Source organism: Aegilops tauschii, chromosome 7, assembly GCF_002575655.3.
Source record: "Aegilops tauschii subsp. strangulata cultivar AL8/78 chromosome 7, Aet v6.0, whole genome shotgun sequence".
Lineage (NCBI taxonomy): Eukaryota > Viridiplantae > Streptophyta > Magnoliopsida > Poales > Poaceae > Aegilops > Aegilops tauschii.
The window spans coordinates 17,501,525-17,522,886 of record NC_053041.3 but is presented as its reverse complement, the minus strand read 5'-3'; the positions used below and the strand labels follow the sequence as shown (position 1 = coordinate 17,522,886).

Genomic DNA, 21,362 nt, shown 5'->3' with positions numbered 1-21,362 from the left:
CAGAGGTGGCAAGAGCGTGGATTTGGATGAATATGAGGAGAAGGCAGCACGCCAAGAGGTGCAGGTGGCTGCAAGGGCAAGGAGGTCACGAAATGATCCCAACATAGCAACAACGGAGTGAAGAAGATCATCCATATGAGGTCGGCCCAACCTTGAGGCCCGGACATTGTGGGGGTCGTGTACATGCTGCAGCCTCTCTGCTGAAAATTGTGAATACAAAAAATTAGAAGAATGAAATGGATATTCAAATTTTCAATAGAGTGGCTGACATAAACTGATGAAAAGAATGGCCTAGTGCAAATATGGTTCCAGAGATACTTGCTGAAACACACTAAAACATACCAAAACGTAGGGTGCAAAAGTACTAGTATTACAAATTACAATGAATCAAAAAGAAGTTGATAAGTATAGAATTTTATGGATTGCTGGTGGTGGTGCTGGTGACGGTTGGTAATCTGATGGTGACAGTATGTGTCTAAAATTGCATCCAAAGAGATGCGCGCCTCAGCATGCTAGAGTGTTGAACTACTCTTCCGTGCTGAGCATATTAATTATTGCTAGAAAAAGATGGTAATCTCATCAGATCAAAATAAAAGAACCCAAAATATATGTGTTTTTCATCGCATCACATTGAATTGAAGTGTGTGTAGCACTTGTCATGGTTTTTCTCATGGGGTGTGAATCAGGAGCAGTCGTTTCTGTGAACTTTGATTTCTCTTAATGACATCAGAGAGGGAGGCCTCTCTTTTGATCAAAAAATAATAATAATTCTGGAGCAGTCACCTGAGGAGTTGAGATTTTCTATCTGGAACCACTCGGATCAACGACGCCATTGGATTCCTAGGTCTAGGGTTTTTGCGTGAGAACATGCACATACAGCACTACCTGGGAAAGGGGGGGGGGGGGGGGGGGGGGGTGTTGAGGCAGCCGCAGTAACGGCGATCTCCTCGGGCGCTGCTGCTGCCGCCTTGGCTCACCATGTCGGTTCTATCGTGCTAGAACAAATCCAGCAGAAGCTGTGCACGTACGGTGTTGAAGCACACAAGCTGGCAGCTTGATTGATTGGTATGTACTACTAATTGCTTGGGCGCTAGCTTAGCATCGACAACTCACGTGAAATTTTGGCGATGAAAGACTTTTTGATGGCCTCTGCTCGCGAAGAGCGTCTCAACTCGGCTCTCTGTCGAGTCTTTCCTGTTAAGTCTCAATCTTTTTCGATGTTGTACAAAGCAGCCTTGCCGGCGAGAACTCGCGTAAAATACACGGAATAGAAACTTGACTACGACAAGTAATCGTACTAGGATTGAAAAGCTTTCCATTGTAGCTACACAGTCGCCTCCTTCATATAGAAATTCCGCCGGCGCCGCCGGCGCTCCACCTCGCCTCCGGTGGCATTAGGGCCATGGAGGCGCGATGGATCCTGATTCTTGTCGGTGGGAGGGCTTCATTTTTAGATATTCCCTTGAGTTATGTTAGGGTTTGTGTCCTGTTTAGGAAGGTGAAACGGCGGCAGCTCCATGAAGATAAAGTAATGTTCTCCCTGCCTAGCCCCCGTCCCGGTGATGCTTCTAGCATCATTGGTGGGCGTGTGGAGGTGTGTCCCCGGATATTTATCTTTGATGGATTTGCTCGGATCTAGCTGTTGTTCATCTACTGTACTCTTCATCGTCGATGGTTATTGTTCTGCTGCGCTGGTCCTATGAGGCCTTAACACGATGACTCCCAGACTATCTAATACAACAAGTTTTGCCCGGCTCCGGCAAGGGAGGGGCAATGACGGTGGCGCACCTACGACTCACTTCAGTGCTTGTAGTCACCTCTACTTGGTCTACGGATCTGGTATTATTATTTCTGGTGTTCGTTATACTGACATGATTGAAGATGAATATATCAGAAGTTTTTTGGGAAAAAAAGTAATCGCACTAGAACTCAGGACTGAGTCGCCAATATAGAAAGGTAACTGGGCTGTACAACTTTTTGGGCCAGGCCGATCTTAGTTTATATTGGGTCCCAAGTTTCATCTTCACTCTTCCTAACAAAGTTCACTCCCACATTTTCAGGAGTTGACAAGTGGGACACTGCATTTGCGCCACTTGTTGCAACTTGTCTCCTCCCACTAATGCACATCGCGGAAGACCTAAAATAAATTCAGGAAAATGCAAGCAACATGTTGGTTTCGAAAAAAAAATATTAAGGAAGTAAAAAATCTCCATATTTACCAATAATTTTCATGTATTTGAAAAATAGCCATCATGTACTGTAAACATGTTCTTGCTTATTCAAGTTTTCGACTAAAAATACCCATGGCATATTCGATTTTTTTTCATAAATGATTATGCACTGTGCTTTTCGGGATCATCGTGATTGTTCATAAGTTATTCTGCACCGTCCTTGTTGCGATCACCATAAATGTTTTTTCATGGATTTTATTGTTCACCGTAATTGTTCATAAATCATCCGCGGAGTGAGGCTATTAGAGTGACCACGATAGCGAATAATAATACATTTGGAAATAAACTCATCACATATTCTAAAAAATATTAATCATGTATTTTAAAATTTTCATCACATATTATAAAATTTTCATTTATTAAAAACATGGAAGCAAAAAAAAGGAAGAAACAAAAATGATATTGCTCACAGTAAAGATTTCAGAGTTCAAACAAAAAATGATAATGATGTTATTTAGGCTATGAATGTGTTTCTAAATCCATTTAAATAATATATGATCAGACTTATTTTTATTAAAAAGAATAAGTCAAATATTTTGGTTTCCTACCATGTTAATTTAGATATATTATAGGGATTGACTATTCGTCACCCTGGGTGAGGAATAGTTATTCTTCACCCCCTCTATTTTACCACGACTGCACTGTAATTTTACATTCAGTAAGTTTTTTCTTACTTCTGACGTAAAAAGAGGCCGTAACAAAATATATAATCGCCGTAAAAAATATTTTATGTTATGTAAAATTACAAACGTAAAAACATAGTGTAAAATATACATAAACTTCAAATTTTCTTGTCTAGTGTCCTATATTTTTATTTTCTTATACCAAATTTTACGTAGTGAATCAATAAGAATGTAACTATTTGAATTCCAAATGTAATTTAATTATGAAGTGATCGTAAGATTACCTCGGGTGAAGAATAACTTATTCTGCACCCTGGGTGATGAATACCATCACTTTTGAGATTTACACTGATCATCAATAAAATCAATAATGTAGGAGATGTATGATGTAAACGTTGTAACATTAGAAACTCCTTTCAATTAGGAACTTAGCAATATACTTTTTTTAACATAGACATCATATATTATTGCTCTAAATGATGGTCAAAGTAAATCTCAAAAGATGCATTAGGCCCTATGTTTCTGGATGAAGGGAGTATCTTTAGAACAAACGAAATGATACTTGTAAGCAATATCACGAGCATGGCATTGCAGAGGCCGGCCTCCATGAAGCCCGTTTTGTAAAAAAAAATGAAATATATTTAAAAGTTTCAAGAAAATATCAAATCTTTTCTATAAATACATATGCATATTCTTCAAATATGTATAAAATTTCATCAACTAATTTGACAATTTGCATGCTACACAAAAAAGACAAATATCAGTCTAAAAAACAAAAGGAAAAATGCCTATTTTACTCCATGTTTTTGTCTTTTTTGTATACATCACATATTAACATACATGTTTATGAAATTTCTCACATGTATACTACAAACATATGTCTATGTTTATACTTTTTTTCAGATTTTTTTGAAAAGTGAAGAAGTATTTCCGATGAAAGAAAAATAAAGAGCTCTATGGAGCTCGGTTTCTGCTTGCACTTTTCGGCAGTATCACACCATTCTGTTTACAAGAGTGAGCACAAGAAACACTTCCCCAGATATAATTCTTAACAAAACATCATGAGAATCACAGAAAACAGTACATTAAATTGTTCAAAGATATCCGTACATAAACATAACAGGTCCTTGTTCTCACACCAGACAACACTAGTAGGTTCTTCTCGTGTATACAATACACTCAGACCACATTATTTTTTTAAAAAAATAGCAATCTCAAGCCAAGTCAAACATACACAATCAGCTCAGGCAAACGCACAATCACGACAATTAGTCGAGCTGTAATCCGGTGCATGGGCACTCGCACAAGCAGCACTACCAATTTATTGGAGACATCTATGCCACTATAAGTAAATAATTGAACATCTCCACAATGCCCAAGCTAGCGGGTAGCATCCACAGATCGATGTAATATCCATGCATTTTAGAGTCACCTGGAGATGATCAATAAAAGATGGTACAATTTGGTCAGTACTCCTCTAGCCTGTAAAGCAGTAAATAATGTGTAAGTAGAAGGCCTAATTATATATGATCTTTAAGAAAATATATTGTAAATATTCTAAACTTATATACTGAAAGAGCACAAGTCAAGAGTGGCATTGAGCTATGATAAGAAAACCACACAATCATTAATGCACAAACACACCAACTTATAATAGTATTGCAAACATAATACTGAAAGATTCACAACACTTCGGGTTGGTAGCAACACACTAGTAACCTTGCATCCTCTAGATTACATAGCCATCGAAAGAGAAAAAATCAAACAAGCAAAATAAGTAGCTCAATATATACTCATCTGTATCATAAAATAAGACAACTTTTGACACTAACCCTTATATAGATATAAAGTGAGATCATACATTATGCAACTGACAAATATTCAGCATTAGAGGCATGTGTATACCTTAGAAGCGATCCTCTCGGAATTGTCTTCTTGTAGTAATGAGAATGCCTCGGGCTAAGAGGCGGCATCTTTCCTCCAGCCCATCCCACTGAAGCATGTCCCACCAATCTTTCTAGCAGTCGACAACTACTGGTGGCTTATCGTGTGCACGACTAGCTTTGCTGGCCAGTAACTGTCTCAAGACTCCAGCAGCCCCTGAGCTTGATGCTCTCCAGTATCAGCGCCGACATCTTGAATCTTCCTGATGATGCTTCGGAATTCTATGTTGGTAGCAAGTTCTCTTTCGTATGTGCCGCCCTCCAGGAAGATCTGCCTGAGCTCACTACAATATGCGATGTGGGTGGTTTCCAAGCTAGGCAAGGTGGGGAGTACAAATGGGAGTGCAAGTACTACTCAACTCAAGAGAAAGTGCACGCATGCTAATCAACATAAGAATACGGTTCATGCAACACATGTCTTCTTCATGTTTCTAGGCCAGCAACCATACAACAAACCAACCCAGGTGCATTTTTCAGTTCATGTATTCATTTAGTCATTTCAGGGCATGCAACCTGAAACAAAACCATGCACCTGAAGAAGAATCCCTTGCTCACACATGATAAATTCACAAGGCCACACCATGCAGCCTAAGGCAAAACTACACATGAAAATTGTCAGTTTCAGCAACAGAAGAAGAAGATTCAGTAAGCAGTTAAACAGCACATAAAACTGATAACAGAGACACATCTCTTACTAAGATCTGAATATCTGTCAATAAGTAGTTAAACACCCAAGGATGGAACTAACTGCAAAAACTTCAGGCTCTTGCCACCGTAAACATCTCCTAATCTAACTGCAAAGGAGTGACTGTTCTGTTCTCTGCTGGAACAGCAATTTTTCAGAATAAGCTAGTAGAGTTAGCTTGAACATAAACAACAATTTCATGCAAGCCATACGAAAAGGGTAGAAATCGACCACGACATCCTTACACTCCAACATGACCTACAAAGCAAAGGTTCAAAACTTGATAGACCACATCAAAGCTACATAAAGTCGGGATACCTTACAAACTCATACATGCTCACTGCCACAGAAGCTGCTATGGTCACAACCGGTAGATGTGAGTTGCGTGACGAAAGAGGAGCCGTGAGGGCAGCATAGTATAGGAGAATATATCCACCAACCGGTAGCTGCGGAGCTGAGACACTAACACCTGTGAAGACATCAACAAGAAGACATGATTGTTGTTGGTTGGCCAATATGAGATGGCCATAGGAAACACTTCCCAAAGAAAAATTATCCAGTAAACCCGGTGGGGATTTTCTGTCAACAAAACAAGCAAATTGGGGAACCTGATAGCACATATAGGTGTCTTTGTTGGCAAGATCAGTAACATAGCATGAGTGTTTGGGTACGAGGCTGTTGCTCAATGGGCAAGGACGAGAAGAGCAAACAGGGATATCAGGTTGGAGGAGGAGAGGTGGCAACAATGTCGATTTGGAGGGATAGGAGAATAAGGAAACACGCCAAGAGGGGCAGGTGGCAGCGAAAGCAAGAAGATCAGGGAAGGATCCCAACCGACAAACAATGGAGTGAAGCAGGCCATCTGGGAGGTCTGCCCAACCTTGAAGCCCGGACATAGCTGAGACGGTAGAAGCAAACACAGCAGGCCTCGGTGTTACAGGTGATCGCAGCTTCTCTGAAACAAATTATGAATCAAAGGAAAAAATATTAGAAGTATGAACTGGATGTCTGGATATTTAAAAAAGTTCCGAACAAAGAAGCAACACAAAGTGCCAACATACAATGGCTAGGGAATGTGTGTTTCCTGAGATTCTTGTCATGTGCACAGATAACAAATATGCGCTAGGATAAAAACATAGAAGACAGTAGTGACACAGTATACAGCAAGGGGTTGGATCCCTAGGGACAGTGTAAACCAGTCTCCTGCTTTGAAAACATCAGTAATTACTCCAATCAGACGTAAATAAAGCAGATGAAACCAAAAGCCCCAAAGGAAACAGGAGCCTCTGTTAGTAACAAATGTGAAATGCCCAACAAACAGATACAGTACTACATAGAAATGCTAGGGTTCTTTGAGGTGGGTAACCTGAATCCCCTTTCCCATTTGCAGATCGTGGGCTCAGTTTAATTTCACAGTCTAGGGTTCTATGACTTGGTAGTGCATCCAAATCTCTTACAACAAAAAAGCAAGTGGGAATCTAATCTATCAATCAAGATTACCGTAGCAACAACGTGTTTCGAATCTATCAATCAAGACTACCGAAATAGCAACGATTTGCAAGATGGAGATGGCCAAAGTATACATGAGAACCAGGGTAAGAGGGGGGAGGGAGAGAGACATTTTCTCTTGAGATATTTTTTTGAGTGTTTTTTTTTTCTTGAGATATTTTTTTGAGTGGTTTTTTTTTTCTTGAGATTTTTTTTTAGACATTCTTTTCTTGAGATGGGAACCCCTCTCTCCCTCGCCAAAGAGGGTCGTGGCCTCATGGGGTGTTGCGGTCCACACGAAAATGGGCTGTGTCCCAAAAATTAAAGGGTGACAAGTGATTTTTATTTTCTTCTGGGTTGAAAGCTTCTGGTTTTTCTACTTTCTTCCCTAGAACCATCATCGAATGCTGACATGCAAACAAGAAAGAACGAAGATTGAGACTACGACTTCGAATGACGTGGATGTAGTTTTCAGTTTTACCTAGGATCTATACAGTCCAGATTTATTTCACTTTCTTTTATCTGGTGAACTTTTATCTATTTTTTATGTATTCACAGCATAATCTTCTATCTATTCAGTAATGTAGGACGTTTTGGCAGTTCAATTTAAACTGGCAAAATGTCCTGTATTAGGGAACAGAGGGTGTACTAAAAAATTAGGTCGGGATTTTTAAGATTAGGAAGAAGACTTGGATTTTTTTTCCCTCATAGGATTTTAGGCTTGGATTTTGATTCTAAAAAATTATACCTGAATTTTATTTTCTAAAAAATTACGATTGGATTTTTCTCTCAAAACATTTTGAACTTTGGCTCACCCCCGTCTCTCCAAAATGTATTTTGAATCCTCCAAAAATAAACTGTAGGAACCATCCGATACACAAGATGGATTTTGTCGTGCCGGGATCACTAGAGCTCCGGAGCCAAAAGCAATTTTGGTAGGAGCTCTGCCTATGTTTCATTCATACTATAAAGAAGAGAAGAAAAGATTTTCCGCGAAAGATACACCAGATAAAAGGAAGTGAAATGACACTTTCCCTCTGCGGTGTTCTCATCAAAGTGTCATACTGTCCAGAGGGTTCTCATCAAAGTGTCATTCAGCAACGCGGCAACATAAGAATCCAAGCGAACCTGATGCTATTAGGGGTATAGTTTAGATTCCTGACCAAAGTAAAATTGATGTGCAAGAAATTCTGATTTTCCATTCCAAATAGCACCGACATGCGACAGTTTTGGTGGTTCGTTACCATTGTAGTGAAACGTGCAACTAAGTAGAGATTCACAAGAGATGAACTTGTCAAATGCATAACCCTGTTTGGTTTTTTTTTTGGTGATTATTGTTACAGGATTCAGGGGGGAAGCCTCAAATTTCTTTGGGGGCAAATGGGCAAAAGTTGGGAATACAACTAGGAAGCAAAAAACAAGAACGCACACAAAGCACCAAGGAACCATGATGGGCTGCACCGTCACCATTCTTATGCAGCACAGAGCCAAAAATTAGCAGAAAACAGGCAGTCGCTTGGGTACGGTGGATGTCCCATAGATACGAGAACGCTCAGTGCACGGAAATATTTATGCATGCTCCATTTGTTTCGCGGGGCACATTGTACACGAAACAATCTATTTTCTGCTAAGGAAAACAGAGACCCTGGCATGACATCCATCTAGATATCTTGCACTTGCGTGAATTCTAACCCTGCCAAAAAACGAGAAAAATGCACGGACCGCTGTTTTTTTTTTTTGCAGGTGAAAAAATATATATTGGAGCTATCTAGGGTTTGGGCGAGAGTGGAGGGGGGAGAGCACAGGCCTTGCAGAAAGATCGGGGGTGGAGATTGGCGCCGACAGTCATGCGCCGGCTGTCAAACGCCGGCGGCGACGCCCCCGGCGTCCCTCGCGCCGCCTTCGCCTCCGAGCTCGCGGACTAATCTGGTCTGGTCTCTATATTTTTTTTTTTGAGGGGTGGTTAGTCTGGTCTGTGCTGGCTTCTTCCTTCGCCTTACTTGGTTTTCTTCGCCTTACTTAACTTGGGCCTACCGTACCGGCCTACTCCTTGTGGCTGGGCTTCTTTGCTTGGGCCCAACCTCATTAACGTCTCCAAAGCGCGGACTTCAGCCCAGTTCCTCGGCTCGGGCGCCCGAGCGCCGCCGCCTCCGCCTCCTCGCCGACGATTCTGGTCAGGACCACCGGTGCTGGCCATGCGTCCGTGGCCGGAGGAAGCCGCGGATCTGGCATCGAAGAGCGCGGCCGCCGATGGCACCGGCTAATTTCGGCATCAGGTTTCAGGGAAATGTTTTGTTAATTCAGGAACAGATGTTAGTTGTTATTTCCATTTCATCCACCGCTACATCTGGCCATATGGATGCCGCCGTAGGGGTTGCGGTAGGCCTGAATGTAGTTGTCCCCAAACTTAGGACCCAAGATCTCGACCACAATCTGCTTAGTGATGGCAGCAAGCTTGGTTTCTTGTAAGCAAATTATGTTGCAACCCTTGTCAGAGTCACACAGAAAGCTAGCAACGACCCTCCTCTTGTTTGGTCATTTAACCCCCGTGCATTCCAAGTCAAGATGGCAATATCAATAGAATAACTCAGATTTGACAGAGCACCACCTGAACCGAAGAACAGAGTGAGACACGTGCAATAAACTGAAACAAACGACAGCTAATTAAGCGCCCAAAGGGAGGTGTCGCCCACTGCAAGCACTCCACCTCCGACCACAAATCCTTAGAACAGACTAACATTGGAAACTGGACGAGGAATGAGAAATATACAAATGCTTTAAACTAAAATTAGACATACACAATGAGCAAATATTATGCTTATATATTTTAAGAACACGTAAAGCATTAGAAGGTATTAAACTAAGCCAAATAAATCTATAACAAGCATATGTTTCATCTCATAAGCAAAAATAGCATTCATGGATTGCTACTTAGTACTTCAAATTTCACCCATTAATCAGATATCCATAATTAAAATGCCGGATTATCCGACTAGAAAAAACAGATTATCCTATTGCGTTGTACATTAGTAATACCATATCCTATCAATCAAACTCGGATCTGGATCTCAAAATTCTCTAACCGTACCCAAATAGAAAACGGTTACGGGCGGAAATCATCCTAACCACTTTAACCCTTAGCTGGAGGGATAATAAAGTAAAACGACTACACTGCAGACTCCATATCATATAAACAAATCAAGTCCCCAAATAGTAAATATGAGGTGAGAGTCCAATAAAGGATATCACAAACAAATCAAAAATAGTGAAAATAAAAGAAATAAACAATAACATCCATATGAACAAATCAGGTCCCCAGATAGAAGATCAACAGATCCTCTGTGCAGGCTTGCGATCTTGTTGCAGAACTTATGGTCGCATAATTCATATACGCCCTTCAGGTCATGTTGTGCTGCTCTGGAACTATGTCTTCAACCTTCTTCGCTTCACTCTTGTTTTGTGTTTGGCCAGCCAGCCATTCCTCTCTGAAATTTTGTGTCCTCCACTATCGCATCCTGATTCCCCTCCTCGATTTCTCTACTCTCTGTTTCCTCCATTCTTCTTGGTCCTCTCCTTGAGTTTCGTGTCTCATGCTCTTGTGCACCCTTGATCTCATCCCGTCCATGAACATTAATTTCAATCTGGTTGTTGCTTATGCCTGCACAAGCTTGCCCTGTCTCGTCCATATTGTTTTCACTTCCGACACCATTATTCTGAGGAGCTGCAGGAGCAACTTCATTTGGCCACAGGCTACTATTCTGGATGCCATAGTGCCAAAGCAATGCCCAGATGTGAGTTATGAACTCCCCTCCAGAAAGACACTTCCTGTGTGCCTGTGCATTCCATGTGGGCGCAATGTGTATAAGTAACTCAGTCCATACCTCTGCCAGGATCTTCCAGCGAGCTTCGTCGGTTGGAAGATTGAGCAGTTCCTTGCCCAGCACCGCACCTTGTTTCAATACATCTTCTTTTTCAGAGTCTTTGATAGGTTTCTCTGCTTTGTTTTTCAGCTTTTTGTACCTGCTCTCTAATGAATCACAGTTTTTCAGAATGCCATCACGAGCACTCTGGACAGTTTTTTGGAAGACTATCTTGGGAACAAGAAAGCTGTCAGGGATCAGGTCTGGCTTTGCAACCACCAGATATGCACAGTACCGCGATAAGCTATTCGCAACGGTGTATGATTCCCGAAGCTCATCGGGCAAATTCTCACTTGACTTGGATGAGCAGCAGTTTGTTAACCATGACAAGATGTCATCTTCCTTCTCACCCAAATCCATAAGATACGGTTTGGATGAGCAGCAAGAAGTCAACCAAGACAAGAGGGAACACGGAAACCCAGGGTTGCTCAAGTTGACGCCGTGTTTTGTCACAAGCTCCATCTCGCAGAGGCTGGTGGCAATGTGCCACATGAGAATGATGTGAGAGCTTGTTGGAAGGAGGATCTGAGTGCTCGTCGGTGGTGCACTGTAAGCCTTGTAGTTCTGCAACTGCTTCCTAAGGTTACTGTTGGACAATGTCTTGATGTCCCTAGGCAGACTACAACCTTGTTCTTCCTCTACCATTGTGCTGAGCTTCTCTAGAACTGCCTTCTTGACAAACTCTGGAACTTTGATGGCACAGTTGAGCTTTGCCCCATCATCTTTCTTTGGAATTATTCCTGTAGTTAGGTTGTGAACAAAATTCCAAAGTCTTGGTCTGTCATCATACGACTGCATGAAGAAATACTGGTCAATGAAACCATGCCACCTCTTATCAGTAATTTTACGTCTGGAAATCGAAAATAGCATCTGATACAGACATGTAAACTTGTTCCCCTGCCACCTCATCTGCACATACTCACATGCCAGGATTAAGCGTGTCCAGTCCGAGAGTAAGTATGTCACCATCTCCCAAACCTCCTTGGCAATCATCAATAAAATGAATGCCCATGTGATGATCATGTCGATATTAAAACCCTTCACCATATTAGCAAGCTCGCCGTTTGGGGGCTTATAGACCCTACGGATATCCATAGCGAGCCAGCAGACAGCAGCAATGGTCAGCATGGACAGAACCAGGGTGACGAAGAGAGATAGCAGCCCAGACCAGAACACCATGGGGTGGCGGGTGTTGAAATAGTCGTGGACGAAGGCAAGCTGCAGCTCCATGATCCTGAGGGCATTGCTGGCACCCACCTTCCCACCAATTATGCTCTTGACCAGCTCTCGGTTTACTTTAAAGATACATGGATGCAGTGTCACATCCTCAAGCCGGCACCGCAGCAGCCTGGACAAGGCGAAGGCCAGAGGGAGATCCTTTAGGTCGGTATTCTGGGTAGGTGTATCGCCAAAATATAGCCAGACCTTGTCCAGCGTGACCAGTGTTGACGACCTGGTGCTGCTGTAAGTATCTTCTCTTGCAGCACAGCAACGACATCTAGCTAGGCTGAACCATCCGGGCAGACGGGCACTAGTGTCGGCAGAAAATGCATACATAGGCTTCTTTAGTTGGAAACCATGACTTTCTTCTCCATACACCAAGTAGTTGTAGCCTTCCATCGTCACTGGGTCAGGCACTACTCGCGAGTTGCTCGTGCTATCATCATATCTGGCACGCATGTGTTCTGCAACAAGCTGCGAACTCCCGCCATGCCAGAAGGAGCCGACTGCCAGTTTATGTGAGAAGAATCTGTAGGCACTCCTCACTATCTGCAGACACCAGACGGACCATAGTGGACCCGTGAATCTGGATCCACGCGTCCAATTCAGGAACGCCGATCCCAAGAGCTTGAACACGTTCCTCCACTCAGTGAACCTTCGCCCCCTGCGGTCAGGAACACCATACCCGGAGATGTAATCTGCACTGTAACGGAAATTGACAAGCATAAGAGCCCACACCGGGAAGAGCTGATTCTTGAAAGGCGCCGTTTGCATGGCCCCCAGGAGGTACAGGACAATGGAGTCGGAGACGGCATCGAAGACGCTGAAGACGGCCCTCATGAACGAGTTGTGGATCATGCGGCGAAAGAAATCCATGAGGAACATGGCGAAGAAGAGCAGTGTGGCGAGGACCACCAGGAACTCGATGCGAAACAAGATAACAGTTTTCTTGTTCAGCATGATGAACAGAGATGCCACATGATCACGGACATCATCGTAGCTCACCATTCTCTTGGCTAACGGCGCCTGCATGTCCATGGTTGTTTCTAAATCAAATTAATTAAAGAAAACACCCCTTTCTCAAGAAAATCATCACAACTAGCTAATAGTCACAGTTCACAAAAACTTGAACAGATCAATGAGGCGCTTAAGTCTTAACCCTCCACCTGAACTTTTTGTGAACTCTAAATTAAGAACAAAATTGGAGGCATGCTGTTTCTATGTTGCTGCTGATTTCATATAATTGATTATAATAGCCGAGGAATTGTGGATTTTAATATAATTCCTCTGGTTGTTTCCTTGCAATGTGATAAAACGGAAAAAAATTCCTAGTTCAGCAGAGGTTTACTATGTCTTGTGTGCTTCTATTGCAAGCTTAATAATAATTCTATAAAGACATATATGCACAATATTTCAGCTAAGCCAATTTGTGCATCCTGTACATCGGAACCGTACCTGCGCTTTTTTTAGGTAGAAGCTGATGATTCTATCTCTTATATTTGAGGAAATAAACTGAAGTTTGCAAATGGTGTTGTAACGCAAAGTTGATGCTCAAGAACTTGTTTGTTTATAACTATGTATGAAAGAGTAAGCAGCTTGCATTGTCGGTACCTGGGCGCAGTAGCTGCTCAAGGGCGATCCAGACCAGCCTCGCTTCTTCAATTGGAGAGACGACACCCGAAAGGTGAGATCTATGATAACTGGGTACCCATGGAGTAACGGCTCTGGACACGGCAGCATCTGCTTCTGCACACGAGGCTTCATCATTAAGATCATCAGGACCACTAGCCAGAGCATATCCTCGACCTCGATAGGCAATATATACTTTGTGGCCTTGTGGACTGAAGAAGATCTGAGCATGCGTGTCTGACAAGGCATCCACCGTTGCACGTCGGTACATCATCAATTTGTTTTTCCAAAAAAGAGGATTACCCCGGTCTCTGCATCGAGCGAAGCACACAACCATCTTTATCCAATTATTATTCAACAAGGCCATACAATATAAATACATAGATCAACCTAAAGTCGTCTTCCTTGTGAAAATTGTCGCCCTACCTACAAAATTAGTGATGTGCCCGGACTTCAAGCCACGCACACCAAGAAATCCGGTGGCCTCACAAAGCTGCCCTGCCGGCTAGCTGGGAGCATCAACCAGTCTTGCAAACCCTCGGCGTGCATCACATGCTCACACTGTAGAATTCATCGTCGCCTTCTTTCACAGTCCCATCTTTAGGAGCAATCAATGCACGAAGCAGGACCCTTCTGCCACTCGACCCCGCCATGAAGCCGGACAGCGCCAGCCTCCTGGGCGCGCCCAATAAACAGTATCCAGCGCCGTGATCCCGCTACACCTTGCCGCCAAGACTCGTTGTCGTTGATACTGTAGATGGCACACCGCTCCACCTTGGTCACCACACAAGAAGCATACGAAGACCTGGGCCGAGCCACCAAGCCTCCTTCCAGCTGATGTACAACCCCAAAGATGATGCCCCATAGGCTGACGACGCAGAAACCTCGCCGTCAACCGATCTGGAAAGCCCGAATCTAGGGTTTCCCACGGGGCACATAGGGAATGTGAATCGCCCCACAAGGCCTCCAACAAGGTAATTAACCACGCCCGTGGTCGCCGCCGTTGGCAGTTCTGGCCAAGGCTGAATCAAGCTTTGGTTGGCGAATTCATGCCCATCCCCGACTAGACCACCAGATCGACCTCCTCCGTCATCCAACACGTACGATAATGTGTGTAAGCTTTGAGATTGGACAAATGATTTGTCTGAAAAGTCTTAGTGAACGTACACTGGGAATTTGGGATGGTATAGTAGCCATCATAGATTGATAAAGTTGCTGAATGAGAGTACATGAAAGCATAGTAAAATAGGAAATTCAATGGAGACTGTAGGTGAGCAGAACTTTCACAAAGGCATGCTTGCTCTGCTTCAAGGGGGCGGCTCGCCGAAACCCTAGTCGCCGTCGCCGCCTCTCCTCCCTTCTAACCACCTGTAGCCCACGGGAGGAAGCCGACAGGTAAAGTTCTGTGCGGCGGACGACGGTCGGTGGGTCTTCATATTCGCGTCTCTTCTCGCAACAGGAAGCCTTCGGACAGAGCATGGCGGTCGGCCCTGGACGGCGGGCGCGTGTGGTGGCATAGAAAGGGAGCAAGGGTGGAGGAGGGGGATGGCTCGGGTGCGGGAAATGGAGGATGAACGCTAGAGGAGGGCGGCCAGTTTGGTGGACTTGATCAATTCGGAGTGAGTTTGGGATGGGTCCGGCCTATTGGATTCGACATGGCCGACGCGTTCGGGCACCAGCACAGATATGGGTTTGGTACGGGGATTGCCAGTTAAACCGGACGTATAGGCCGGGCTGATTTGAGGTCAGGTGGATGCTTGGCGAAAAAGTGACCATGCGGTGATTCAGCCGTTCGCCCAAATGTATTGAGAGTGTCTGAGGACTCCGGTTGTAGATGTTTTAAGGCGGTTAAGTTAGACGCTTAAAGGTTAGGCGCAAATGGGTGCCTGATTCCGCAATAAGTTTCTTAGGAGTCAGTGACCGAATTAAGCTTCTCCAAGGGTCATTTTAGTACTAAAAATCTCAATGCCTGAGAGATAAGAGCATCTCCCGCCGCGTCCCCAACAGGTCCCCAGATCCCTTTTCTGCGCCGGTGCCCAAAAAACGGCCCAGTCGCGCCCCAGGAGCACAGTTTTCGGCGGTTAGGGTCGAAACTGGCGTCGGCGGACCCAGGCCGAACCCGGCGCGTTGCGGGGCGCCGGGGTGATCGTTTTGGCGTGAAAGAACGGCGGGCCCGCCGAGTCAGTGACCCGCGCCTCGCCGTCCACACATCGCCTTGGTTTCCAGCCGGGAATCAATGCCAAGGCTGCCGCCGGTCAGCCTTCCATTGATTCCTCACGGGCGGCGCTGTGCGGCGACGCGCCCTCTCCCCGCCACGCGTACACACGGCGCCACCCCCCGGCCGCTATATAAAGCGGCGCCTCCCTCGCCGGTGGACACACCCGTCCGCAGCCCCTCTCTCCCCATGCACAGCCACCGCCGACGAGCCCTCTCTTTCCTCTCCCTCCCCATTCACAGCCACCGCAGACGATGGGCGAAAGGTTCCACGGCGATGGGGCGGCGGCGAATGGCTTCGGCCGCTGCTCTCTGCACGAGTGGGAAGCCCATGTCCTGCACGAAGCCAACTACCCGACGCCTCCCGACATGCGCGCGAAGGGGCGGTGGAGGCTCAACGCCAGGGGCGTCCCCGTCCCCCGCTGCCCGACGTCACGCGCCCCGACTACTTCCGCGCCGAGATCGAGCATGCGCGGGCGTCTCTGACGGAGGAGCACCGGGCCCTCCCGGAGTACGACGCCGGCAACCATGCGGCGTGGGCGGCATATTTTGAACGCCGGCAGGCGGAGCGGGTGGCCTCCACTAACAACGCGCCGGTGGTGCAGGGGACCAAAACTAGCGACGGCCGCCGCCTATGGTGGGGCGCCCCCGGCCGCACGCAACACGTCATCCTCGAGCACCTCAAGGACGGCAACGAGCCTCCGCTGACGTACCGGCTCCTCTTCCTCCTCCTCCCACTCCTCTGGCTCACCGGCGCTCTTCAGCGTCAAGACCGAGCCCATGGAAATGCCGCTCGGCCGGCGCACCCACAACGCTGGCATCGTCATCAACGAGGGCGGGCGTGCCTCCTCCTCGGCTCCTCCCCGCTTCGTCAAGCCGAAGACGGAGCCGGGGCTCGCCGCCGTGAAGACGGAGCCGGGTCTCGCCGCCGTGAAGACGAAGCCGGAGCTCGACGACGAGGCGGCCATGAAGTGGGCGCGGGAAGACTGGGCGCGGCTGGAGATGGAGCGCCAGCGCCGCGCCCTGCCCGCGGGCGCGAGGAAGGGGGCGTCATCGTGTATGAAGACAGCGACGACGACGCGCCGCCACCAGCCAAACCTGTCCGTTTGGGCGACCCCGGGTAGGGGGTCCAGCAGCAGCGTGAAGAAGGAGAAGGACGACGGAGGCGACGGTGGCGGACGGTGACTACGCCGCGCTCAGCGAGTTTTTTATTTAGTAATTTTAATTTTCTATGTAAAAAAAAGTAGAATTTTAGCTGAATTTTAATTTATGTCCTGTTTGCTGAATCTTTGTAATGTTTGCCGAATTTTAGCTGAATTTATTTTCAAAAATATTTAAAAACGGCGACTGGGGGCGGCCCTGGGTGGCGGCGGCTGAGAACCCACTCGCCCCAAGCCAATTTTTAACACCGGTTCGCCTGATTTTTTGGAGCCCCTTGAGGCTGGAGATGCTCTAACAGCGGTGGCAAAAGAGAGGTTCATAGCCAGCGACCACAAACTGACACATAAAAGGAATGAAAAGAAAAAGAAGAAAAGCGCGAGGCGGAGGACCCATGGCCCGCCCTCAGAATGCGCACTTTTGACCGGACCCCACCTCTCAGGCCCCGTTTGACAGTCAAGGGAGCGGAGGCATCTCGGAGTAAAGCAAAGCACGCATCACGGGCTCAAACACAAACATATGCGTTGAGTGAGGGCCACTGTTTGAGCGCTTCATCAGATGCGTTCACTGAGCTCCCTATCCACCATGATTGGAGAGTTCCATTCCTCACTGTAAGGGCGTTCACACACACACACACACACACACACACACAGAGAGAAAGAGGAGGGGGAGGAGGATGAGCTCCGCCAAGGCTAAGGCTGCTGCAACAATCCTGCTCACCTTGGAGAAGCTCTTTATGCTGGACATCGCTACTCACATTGCGAGTGTGGAGCTGTGGGTGCTGGTGACGACAGTGCTATTGGTGTGGAGGTTCCTCCTCGACTTCTCGGGGCCATGGTTTGGGAAGCCTAGCAGGATGTTTACTGTCGTCACCATGGAGATACTGAACCAGAACTTGGTGATGTACACCATGGGACTGATGCAGCTATCGGGCGCGAGGGTGAACGACTACTTCCAGGTGTGGGCGGTTCTGCTGGTCACCCTGCAGTACAGCGTCAAGATCGGGCGCCCCTACACCAGGTCCAAGCAGGTCCCCTTGCTGGACCTCATGTCCTCCTTCTGGTCAGCCAATCTCCTCCGGGTGCAGACCTTTGAGCTCCTCAGGATCCCCCTCTGGTTGATCTGGGCGCTTAATGCAGTTCGAATCATCGTGCTCTTCGTCACCTCAAGTAAAGGGGAGACTGAAAACCAAGAGAGCATGAGGCTGGTGAGCGACTACATGAGCTATGAGGACCATCTCCCTGCTCTTGCTGCTGCAGCTGGTGGTTCTGATGATGAGCAGGAGGTGTCAGAAATGGCAGGGTGCAAGTACCTGGTGCATGGGGAGCACCGGGTGCTCAAGGAAGTACAAGAGGGCCGGCGGGAGGGAAGAAGAAGACTATCTTCTTGCTTCAGAAGGGAGAGAATAATAATCGAGTCCAACAGGAGCTACAAGATTCAGTTGGATCCAGATGGTGTCCACAAGGATCACCTGGTCACCGTGGAGAAGCTATGGCGTGACACCAGCAAGAGCAGATTGTTGGGAGGCGCAAGCACAGCAGACCCTGGCAACCAGCGCAAGGACCTGTGCCTCTCGTTCGCGATGTACAAGCTGCTGCGCCGTCGGTTCTATGATCTCCCGGTGCATGAACTCACTAGGCCGCAGGGGAAAAACAAGATCCGCAAGCTCGTCATCGACTACATCCTTAAGGACTGCGAGAGGGCGTTCCGCATCACAGGGGTCGAGCTGTCCTTCCTCCAAGACCTCTTCTATAGCAAGCACGCCGCGGTGTTTGCCGGCGGAGCCATGGTTCCACTCCGGAGCCTGCTGCTCTCGCTGTCCTTGGCGGCGGCGACGGGATACATTGCGTATCCTGCCCGATACATACCCGAGAGGATGGATCCAGCAGACCGGAACAGGATCACACACGGCGTGTTCATCACACGCCTCATGGTCGGCATCATCGTTCTCAAGGAGCTCTTGGAGATTTTTCTCTATGTGCTGTCACGGTGGGCAAAGGTTCTGATGTTGTGCAAGTACGTCCAGCATCAGTGCTTGCGGCGTCCGATGGTGGAGATGGCAATGAGGTTCATGTTGTTTTTCGGCAGCAAAGCCAAATGGATTCAGACGGTCAGTCAGCAGAACCTTCTGGTTACATTCCGTGTGCTAAAGCCAGCAGGTGTGCTGCCTCCGCTCACATGGAGGATGGTACTCTGTCGAGGGGAAACTGTTGGAACAACCGCCCTGAAAGATTACACCAAGATTGCGATATTGGATACGCTCAAGAAGTTGGAGAAGGAAGGGCTAGCGCTGGATAACTACTTCTCAAACGCCTTCAGATCAAATGAGAAGGTGGTGGAGTGGCCAAGAAACCTCAAGGTAGACACCCACATCATACTGGTCTGGCATATCGCCACCAGCCTCTGTGAGATCAACTTCTTCAACACGGTCAAGAAGCTCAGGGCTGTGCAGCGACCGCGGCCTTTCGTCGACGGTCCAAATGGAATTCGCAATAAAAGGAAAAACTATGAATCTGTGTGGTCTGAGCAGTATGCAACTGCAGCCACCTTATCCAACTATTGTACGTATCTGGTCAGCAAGGATCTGGTGCCGGATAATCCCATTGTTGCCGGAATGGTCCTTGGTGAGGTAATCCAAGAAATTGACCACGTTACATCCAAATTCAATCGCCAGTGGGGGCGTGGCAAGCTACCTTTCATATTTGTGTACAATGGCCTTATGGAGACAGTCCACAAGCCCTGCGAGAACACTGATCACCATCAGAGCTGGGGCTGGGGCCCTGACGTGGAACCAGTAACACCAGAGCAAGTGAGAGAAAAAGAAGACGATGGAGGCCTCCACATTGGGTGTTCCATAACAAGGATGGGTGCAATGCTAGGGAAGCACCTGATAAAGGTGTATGAAGGCCACGCAGAAGGCCTGTGGAGCGACCTGGCCAACTTCTGGACGGGGTTCCTCCTCCACTTGGCCGCGAACACGAGGGCAGCCACCCACGGGAGGCATCTTGCCGGCGACAGTGAGCTCATCACACACCTGTGGGCATTGGTCTCCCACGCCGGCTTTCGTGGGAACGCCATCCATGGCGAAGAGGGGCCAGACCAGGAGGACATCCCTGATATCAACCAGGCAGCCAACCAATGAAAAGTTGTCACTCGACTCATTGCACCACCGCGCCGGCATCCTTGTAGTAATTCTTTTGCGTTGTTCTTTTGGCTATTTATTCGTTCTGATCGGCCATTTAACTTTTTATGCGTGTCTACTTCAGATTGAAAATCCAGATCTGTTTATTCAATAAAGGTGTAATCGTTATATACAACTCCAGAAGCCTGCATTCCTCAAACTACCACTCCTCTGTTTCTACCTATGTACTAGCTAGCTTGCATAAGAAGGCCGGGGGCTTTGTGTTCCTCGATGGTACTAGTGGATATCCAAATGAGTCAAATGACAATGCATGGTACTGTGCGGCAAAATATATTTAGTCTCGTGGGACCTCTTTTTGAATACATTGTGAACTTTTCTCCAACAGTTTCAAAATTTGGAAGTATTATAGTGTATCCAATAGTATATGAGTACCATGCAGATCTATACATTTGGCTCCCGGGTGCCACGGCACCTGCTAGTAAAAATCCAAAAATTCATACACATTCGTATCTAAATGTTAGTGTTGGAATTGTCCAGGATCAACTAGCTTAAGTTAGAGCCATACGGAGGGGATGATTAACACAATTACCTTGATTTAAAGATCTTCCCATCTTCTCTTATTTCTACTTTTTCTTTTAGCATCTAGGCTATGTACATCAAAAAAAGCTTTCGCCAACTTTAAAGATAAACAAGAAAACGGCAAGATACAAGGTGCCAAGGATAACAACAAAGCCCGAGAAAACAACAAGCAAACAACAAAAGAAAGATTTGAGCACTGCATGGAGTCCTCAGAGCCATCATCGACGATTAGGAAAATGGAGAGAAGAACGGAGCCAACTTGAGAGAGAGACTAGTAGACAGAGGAAGCCATGTCATCGCCAACACATGGAGGCCAAGCACCACCACCCGAACCAGCTCCATCGCCGAGACCCCTGCCCCTCGCGCTGGATCAAAGGGCGCCGCATCGTCGAATGATGCAGAACCTCACCTAGAGCCTGTCGAACCCAAGGAGAAGGACTCCGAACACAACTTCTCGCCGAGGTAGCTCGCCTAAAGAGCACCGTCACAGCCACGAGACCATCAATGCGAAGAGAATTAGCTACTGCCC

At 46.6% G+C, this 21,362-nt stretch overlaps 2 protein-coding genes and 1 long non-coding RNA gene across 3 annotated transcripts; 1 reads left to right on the top strand and 2 right to left on the bottom strand.

The window, feature by feature from the left end:
• Nucleotides 1-3,957: 3,957 nt before the first annotated feature.
• LOC120968276 (uncharacterized) lies at nucleotides 3,958-6,749 on the bottom strand. The gene is made up of 2 exons (XR_005762631.3): nucleotides 4,760-6,749; nucleotides 3,958-4,286 (listed from the first exon to the last, which is right to left on the bottom strand). It is a non-coding gene; the product is annotated as an uncharacterized lncRNA (long non-coding RNA).
• Nucleotides 6,750-9,216: 2,467 nt separating this feature from the next.
• LOC109757638 (uncharacterized) lies at nucleotides 9,217-13,131 on the bottom strand. Its single transcript, XM_045231212.1, has one exon. The coding sequence runs from the start codon at nucleotides 13,117-13,119 to the stop codon at nucleotides 10,417-10,419; it is 2,703 nt and encodes a 900-aa protein (XP_045087147.1). The 5' UTR covers nucleotides 13,120-13,131; the 3' UTR covers nucleotides 9,217-10,416.
• A 4,657-nt stretch (nucleotides 13,132-17,788) lies between these two features.
• On the top strand, nucleotides 17,789-20,254 carry LOC109757628 (uncharacterized). Its single transcript, XM_020316449.1, has one exon. It carries the CDS (start codon nucleotides 17,789-17,791, stop codon nucleotides 20,252-20,254), a length of 2,466 nt encoding a protein of 821 aa, XP_020172038.1.
• The last annotated feature ends 1,108 nt before the right edge of the window (nucleotides 20,255-21,362 follow it).

Excerpts from the sequence above, each read along its gene's own strand:
- LOC109757638 (XM_045231212.1), bottom strand. The coding sequence starts at position 13,119 with ATGGTGAGCTACGATGATGTCCGTGATCATGTGGCATCTCTGTTCATC.
- LOC109757628 (XM_020316449.1), top strand. The coding sequence starts at position 17,789 with ATGAGCTCCGCCAAGGCTAAGGCTGCTGCAACAATCCTGCTCACCTTG.